This window comes from Arachis duranensis, chromosome 1, assembly GCF_000817695.3.
Source record: "Arachis duranensis cultivar V14167 chromosome 1, aradu.V14167.gnm2.J7QH, whole genome shotgun sequence".
NCBI classification, from domain to species: Eukaryota; Viridiplantae; Streptophyta; class Magnoliopsida; order Fabales; family Fabaceae; genus Arachis; species Arachis duranensis.
The window spans coordinates 13,837,159-13,845,553 of NC_029772.3; the positions used below are offsets into that span (position 1 = coordinate 13,837,159).

An 8,395-nucleotide genomic window follows, 5' to 3' on the forward strand; every position below is an offset into this window, starting at 1 on the left:
TTATAGCATCAGCTCTAATACGGGAAGACGAGGTTGGGCAGCATCCTGTATACTTCACTAGCAAAGTCCTACAAGGCCCTTAATTGAGGTATACAAAACTTGAGAAGTTTGCATGCGCCTTAATTGTAGCCTCTCGAATGTTACGACCCTATTTTCAAGCTTACACAATAAGAGTTCGAACAAACCAACCCATGAAGTAAATCCTCCGGAAGATGAATATTGCGGGCAGAATGGTTCAGTGGATAATAGAGCTATATGTAGATGGATCATCCACTGCATGGGAAATATATGTAGATGGATCCTCCAACAAAATTGGAAGAAGCGCAGGCATAATACTAGTCAACCAAGAGGGAACACAAATAGAATTCTCCCTCAAATTCGAATTTCCAGCTTCTAACAATAAGGTAAAATATGAAGCCTTGATTGCAGGGTTAAAATTGGTAGAGGAAGTCGGCGCAACTAGAGTAGTTATGTTCAGCGACTCCCAGGTAGTGACCGCCCAAATAAATGGAGAGTATCAGGCTAAAGACCCCAATATGAAGAGGGACTTAGATAAAACCTTGGAGTATCTCAGGTGTTTTATAGAAACCGAGGTCAAACACATAACTCGGGATCTCAATAGCAAGGTGGACACCCTCTTCAAGCTAGCAAGTACTAAGCCAGGGGGAACAATAAAAGTCTGATCCAGGAAACTCTCCAGGAACCCTCTGTGGAAAAAGCAGAGGCCCAACAAGATGTCCTTAAAGTTTGTGGACTAGACCTTGGATGGATGAACCCATTAATTGAATACATAAAATTTGACATCCTACCCGGAGAGGAAAAAGAGGCTAAGAAAATCCACAGGAAAGCACAAAACTACACTTTGGTGAAAAATATCCTCTATAAAAGGGGGATATCAACACCATTGTTAAAGTGCGTCCCGACCTCAAAGACAATAGAAGTCTTAGAGGAGGTCCATAATGGCATCTGCGAGAACCATCTCAAAGCAAGGTCTCTGGCTAGAAAGGTCATCCGAGTTGGGTTCTACTGGCCGACCTTGCAGAAAGATGCCATGAATTCGTGAAGAAGTGCCAGTGATGCCAAATGCATGCGAACTTCCATGTCGCTCCCCCCGAGGAGCTCATCAGCATAACTTCTCCATGGCCCTTCGCAAAATGGGGGATTGGACTTATTAGGACACTTTTCCCAAGCTCCTGGACAAGTAAAATACCTAATATTGGGGGTAGACTACTTCACGAAGCAGAGTCATTGGCCACCATCACCGCCCAGAGTAGTCAAAAATTCCTCTACAAGAATATTATCACAAGGTATGAGGTACCTCACTCTATCACCACTGATAAAGGCACTCAGTTCACCGACTCTACCTTTAGAAACCTGGTAGCCAGCATGAAGATCAAGCATCAGTTCACCTCGGTAGAGCATCCACAAGCAAACGGGCAAGCCAAGGCGGCTAACAAGGTCATACTGGCTGGGTTGAAGAAAAGATTGCAAGATGCAAATGGAGTATGGGCTAAAGAGCTTCCTCAAGTACTATGAACTTATCAGACCACACCTCAGTCTGCCACAGGAAAAACACCCTTCCGACTTGCTTATGGCATAGAAGCCATGATGCCAGTTGAAATCAACGAGCAAAGTCCAAGAGTGAGCTTCTACGATGAGGTTGGAAACATACAGGGGCACAAAGAAGAACTCGAGCTACTCCCTGAAGTCCGAGAACAAGCCCAGATAAGAGAGGCAGCATTAAAACAAAGGATGACAAATAGATATAACAAGAAAGTCATTCGAAGAAGCTTCACTCCAGACGACCTGGTCTTGATCAGAAACGACATTGGAGTTAACAAGTCTGGGGAAGGAAAGCTTGCTGCTAATTGGAAAGGACCATACAAAATTAGTGAGGTCTTATGAAAAGGCTACTACAAGGTGGCCGACTTAAACGACACCGAGTTACCTAGGTCGTGGCATGCTTGTAATATGAAAAGGTACTATAGTTAAAAGCAAACTCCATTTTCTGATGTACTCTTTTCCCGACTTTATGTTTTTTTCCCAAAGAAAGGGTTTTCCTGAAGGGGGTTTTTAACAAGGCATCAAAGTGGAGGCTAAGGGGCAATAATTTCTAAACCCTTGGTAGCAAAAAAGTACCTTTGCAAAATAAATAAAGATCTTTTTCTACATCTCTTTGTAAATTCCATTAAGTTATTATTTATATGAAATGCGCCAACTTAACCTCGACAAAACGTGAAAATCCCATGAACTGACCTACCAGGTCGTCAGGATAAAACGACGAGGTACAAGTTGGTGTAAAGAGGTTATGAAAGCAGATCATGATAAACTCGGAAAATTATCGACTCACAAGTCGGAAAAGCCGAGAAGAATGAAAATGCATCGCGAAAATAACCTAAGTTACAAACAATTCAAATAAAGAAAATTTGAGTGAGTAAGGAATGTCAAAAAGAGATAAAAGAGAAAAGGCAGAAGCTGTGTCTAGTCTTTGAAAATCCAAAAAAAAACAAATAAGACAAAACATAACTCGTCCAGATAAGGGGTTTTTCCAAAAGAAAAAGATCAAAAAGGTTTTACGAAAAACCTAACAGAATAAAAGTCAAAAGCATGCACACAACAAAGATATGCTAAACCCTTATCCAAAAAAGGGTATTTCTAATTTAATTTATGGCCAGAAAATGCCAGAAAATGTTAGGAGCAAACCACTACAACAACAAACAAAAATACCAAATTGTTTAAAAAACAAGGGGCCCACAGGCCGGGCCCCAATAACCAAACGTCAATTGGAAAGAAGATCAGCACCACCATAAGGAAGATCACCACTACCAGAGGGAGGATCAGCAGGGAGAGACGTCGGAGCAGCAACAGGGGAGGACGGAGCAGGCTGTTCTTGACCTTGAGAAGGAACCCATAAGAACTCGGGAGATCTCCATCTTGTCGCTCCCCACGGGGAGGGGACTCTATTATCCTCTGTCCCAGAGTCTTCAAGTTAGAATCAGTCTCAGGATGGGGAGGAGAGATAATGGCACCATCCACCACAATCTTGTCAAAGATCAAGAGGAGAAAGGTCCAAGTCGGGAGCAATGACTTCGACTTGCTCCTTAAAAACCCTCTAGGCCTCATCCGCACCCTCAGCCACTGAATCCTCCAGGTCCTGAAAAGCCTTCCGACATCCCAACAGCTCCATCTTTAAGTCAAGGTTCTCCCCAAAGAGCCTGATGTAGTTTTGCTTCGCCTTCTCCTTAAGACCCTCCGCCATGGCACACTGGCCCATCAATTTCTTCTCCCTCTCCCTAAGCCGAGTCCTCTCCTCCATCAACTTGGTGACCTCTCCCTTCAGTATTTTCTCCTTCTCTTGATAAAGGAAGATCCTTCCCTCTAGCTCCTCAACCTTTTGGGTAGAACCCAAAGAGCTAAGGGAAGTCTTCTCCAAAATGTAACACCCTAATTAGCCCAAGCCTTACCTCGCGTCATAAAGCAAAGGTTAATCAAAGGTTATGACAGTTCTAAGCTTATACATATATTATATATAGAAGGAATTGATAATATCTAGAAGCCTGATGGAGAATATAGCTCAAAAACCCGATTTGAAAAGTGAAAAACATACTAGTGAAGATTCTAGCTTAAAGCACAAGAAACAGGTACCGAGTAACAAAACATCATAGTATAATAGTATAATATCATAAGACGCTAGCCACAACTTAGGGAGTTTAAGCCTATATATATATATGATAAATCAAAAGACTCCAAAAGATAATCCAGATCCTCCGCTCCTGTCACCAATCAGACAACTCACCGAGGTGGGTTGCGACCTGCATATGAAAAACACAACAGAATATGGTATGAGAACCGGATATTCTTAATATGGTAACAGTTCCCAATAATGTAGGATATAAAACCCCGGGATGCTAAAGGCAATCCTAGACTCCATATCCATCACAAGATTCAAGCTTAAGGTATTCTAAAACAAACAGCATAATATGTAATACCTTAATACAATTTAAGCCGTAGTACCATAAAAGGGTAGTCTATCTTAGGAAATTTCTACTCTAATCAAATACCGCTGTCCCACAGCCTTCACCAACTAATCCGCCATGCGATCCCATCGCCACCGCCTTCCAAACCTCCTCAACTCCAGTAAAGCACAAGTATATACAATACAAGTAAAACACAAGTAGATGCATATACAGCAATTAATACAAGTAGCAATTATACATGTTTAATAGATAAGGAAAACAATATCAAGTTGGCAAAGCATACAAGCAGGTAGAAAATGCATATGATGAATGCCTGCCCTACTGGCTGTGATATCACATTGTCGGTTCAACTGCCAACCCGATACATCCCCATGGAGATGTTGCCCTTCGAAATCATGGTGTGGGAACCCCTGAGATATAGTACTCGGATCACTATCCAGGGTTTTGCGCCTGTACGCTCTGATGATCCGAAGGGATGTGAGCGGGATCTCTTGCCTCCGTCCTCCCATCTAAGCACAAGCAGGATTAACCACCATCCTTACGCCACCGCCGCTACCTCGACAGGCGGGATTAACCACCGTCCCTGCCGGGCGCATAATGTCTCATAACCTCAGTATAAAACAGTAGTATAGTAGTTTTCAAAAACATTTTTAGTACAAAATAGATCCATCACTTTATTCAGAGTCCTCGACTCTTTTCAACCACTATTCCTTTACATTTCAGTTCCTTGATCTCGCATCTCACTCATCTACCATCCATCACACATCATCAAACCTTCCCCAGTACAACAGGAATCTGGCACTCCGTTTGCTAACTTTTTCCAAATAATAGTGCCTAAGACTCTTAACCCATTTCCCATGTTTGAACACCCAAAAATATGGCCAAAAGACTTTAAAAGGTGTTATAGAAGCTTACAACCTCGTCGGAAAGGTGAAATAATTGAAAACAAAGCAAAATTTGAGAAACAAAGTGTGTGCGTCCGCACAGGGGTGTGCGTGCGCAAGCCCAGAAAATTTTTAAAAGTGTGCATACATACGCCCTGTACGCACAGGTGTCAAAACATAAAAGGGTCTGTCCACTTGCACAACCTGTCGAGCGCCCCCAACAGACTGGTATCCCCATCTTGTGTGTGCGCACAGGTCTGCGTGTACGCACAGGTTGCAATTTTTCCTTTGGTGTGCGTGCGCACAGACTGCCTGCCTCTGCGTGTGCAGACGCACATATAAGAAAACTCAGAATTCTGTAACTTTGCGCAGAATTTCTAGTTTTCAACACCAATTTTTGAATGATCATAACTTTCTCTACAAAATTCCAAATTTCACAATCTTTATACCGATTTGAAGGCTTTTCAAAGATCTTTAATTCTAAATAAATTTTAACCAATTTTGAAAATTGAGACAAAAGTTATAATCAAATAAAGCTTACCAAAACTCCACTTTTACCCAAAAAATCACAACTTTTACAATTTCTTTGCAAAACACAACCAAAACCAAACCAAGCCATTCCCAAACTCCACCTTTCATCAAAATCAACCCTCTATGTCATACCACACCAAATTACTACATTTTTCTTCTCTTTTCCTTATCCACAACATCCATATCAATATACCTCATATATCAAACTTCATTAACAATTTTTCCAACTATATTACCAATCATTCAACACCAATATCACATGTATCAACATAATTTATTTCTCAATTTCACAATTCATTTATTCTCATCATATCACTATTAATCATCATTTTATCAAAAGTCATCATATAATCACATCCAACAATTCAACAACCACTCAAATCCAATCCTATCCTATGGGTCACTAGCCTAAGTGTCCATGAATATTATATACTACATAGAAAAAACCAAAACCATACCTTGGCCGATTCTTAATATGAACCAAATGAGCTTTCAACCAAAATCCAACCACCAATATAGCTCCAACAAGCACCAACAAGCTCCAAACTCACAATAATCAAGCTATATACATATAAATCACCACAAAATCAACCTAGGGCTCAACATAAATCAAAAGTTCACAAGAGATCAAAGGCTCTTACCTTTTCCAATAGATTTGCATGGAAAAACCCAAACCCAAGCAAGGATTAGAGTGAACCTAAACATTAAGAATCACAAAAACTCACTTACTCAAAACCCTAGGTACCCAAATTTTTGGAGAGAAGAACTGGGGAGATTTCGATCTTTTCTCTAAAGTTTCTTGAATGGGTTTTGTATAGCTCTTCACAAGGAACGCGTAGTCACTGACGGCATGCAAATCGGAGGTCTAGAACTCAATATATGAGCTTGAGAAGATTGAGGTGATTAGGGTTCAACCTCTTCTTCTCTCCCTCTTTCAATTTCTGAAGTGTGTGTGTTTATGAGGCTAGGGTTCATTAAATGAACCTTTATATATGTTGGACTTGGGCCCAACTTGGGCCCGGTTCAACCCGTTAGGGTTTTTAGCCCGTTTGTCCTAACTTCGGGCCAAACTTTTAAATTTAACGCCCGGTTTTCCATTTTTACTGTTTTTCTAAGGTTTTTGACTGTCTCTATTTTTTCTCGTGTAGTACCGGGTAGACTTGAACAGGTTCAACCAGTTCAACTGCCGGTTTGCGATTTTTTACGATTTTTCGCAGAAAACACATTTTCTGACTCAGAAAGACCCACTGCGTTCTAAAATAATGTTTAAAACCTCAAATTCTCATTCTAGCTTTTCAAAATCAAATTTGGGCAACATAACCACTTAATTAACCGGTTCGATTAATTGCGGTTCTTACACAAAATATCAAGAAGTTTCGTACACACTCCAGTCGCCCGAACACTCCCCTGAACCAAGAAATTAAGATGGTTTCGAACGAAAACATCATCTATATTAATTCCAGTATAAGGATAGATGTGGTTCCGAACGAACTTGGGGCCATCAAAATTAGCTTCCCCAGCAAAAGAAGAGCCAGACTCTGAAGTCTTACACTTCTTTTTCTCAGGTTCAGGAGAAGATCGGGGTAGAGGAGAAGGAAGAGAAGAGGCAGAAGAAGAAGATACTACAATGGGACGAGAGGAGGTCCCCAAGTTGTGAGGAGGAGGAGGGGGAGGAGGAGGAGGAGGAAGAGTGCCAGCAGCCCTGGCGGCATCAACTCGGGCTCGAGACCTCTTCTTGGCATCTTGGACCTTTTGGTAAGAGGAGTTAGAAGCTTTCTTCACCATTTCTGAAAAAGAAGAAAAACCAATAATTAAATCCACAAATCAGAAGAAGTCGGAAATAGTAACTTGAAGAGATTTTAAAGTCGGAAGCAACCAAAATCAAGTCAGGAATTATTGAAAGTCAAATCTACCTATCTGGGCCCGAACAAAACTCGGAGACCCTTAGAGGAACTTCTTTGTGTCTAGATAAGGGCCCTCCCCCAAACTTCTCGGAGGAACACCACAACCGCCTCCTCGACCTTGTCTAGGTCATCCAGGCCGTATTTATCCACAGGGGATGCCTCTAACCAATAAAGGGGAAAACAAGGAGAAGAATTCTGGTCCAGAAAAAAGGGATGGTGACCCTCTACAGCTTGAACTTTGAAGAAAAAGTTTTTGAAGTCATGAAAGGATTCATCAAAAAGGTTGAAAACTTTCCGACCTTGGATGGCTTGGAAAGACACCCACTGCTGCTTATTATTTTTTTCACTGAAGGACTTAGTCAGATGAAAAAGATAGAAAAAGATTTTGGTGGAGATCGAAAAGTCCAACTCTCGGCTGACAAGTTGATAGATTTTCATAAAACCCCAAGAATTGGGGTGGAGCTGAGTACGGGCAACTCGACAATGGTTCATAACTTCTATCTCAAAGTCAGAGAAAGGAAAATACACTCCAAGACGGGTGAAAAGACTCTCATACATGAAAAAGAAATGAGGGTCAGCATCAGCAGCCCTCCCAAAACAGACCCGGTCTTCAGGACTGGTGCACGAAATTGCGATCACACTTTGCAATCCCGCACAACTAACCAGCAAGTGCACTGGGTCGTCCAAGTAATACCTTACGTGAGTAAGGGTCGATCCCACGGAGATTGTCGGCTTGAAGCAAGCTATGGTTATCTTGTAACTCTTAGTCAGGATATCAGAAATTATCAAGATTGATTGTGAAAAGCAAAAGAACATGAAATAAGTACTTGTTTTGCAGTAATGGAGAATAGGTTGAGGTTTTGGAGATGCTTTGTCTTCTGAACCTCTACTTTCCTACTGTCTTCTTCTTCAAACACGCTAGGCTCCTTCCATGGCAAGCTGTATGCAAGGGTTTCACCGTTGTCAGTGACTACCTCCCATCCTCTCAGTGGAAATGTTCAACGCACCCTGTCACGGCACGGCTATCCATCTGTCGGTTCTCAATCAAGCCGGAATAGAATCCAGTGATTCTTTTGCGTCTGTCACTAACGCCCAGCCC

General features: G+C 41.7%; 1 protein-coding gene across 1 annotated transcript; it reads left to right on the forward strand.

Annotated features, from left to right (window-relative positions):
• Positions 1 to 212: 212 nt before the first annotated feature.
• LOC107480157 (uncharacterized) lies at positions 213 to 683 on the forward strand. The gene has a single exon (XM_016100302.2). It carries the CDS (start codon positions 213 to 215, stop codon positions 681 to 683), a length of 471 nt encoding a protein of 156 aa, XP_015955788.2.
• The last annotated feature ends 7,712 nt before the right edge of the window (positions 684 to 8,395 follow it).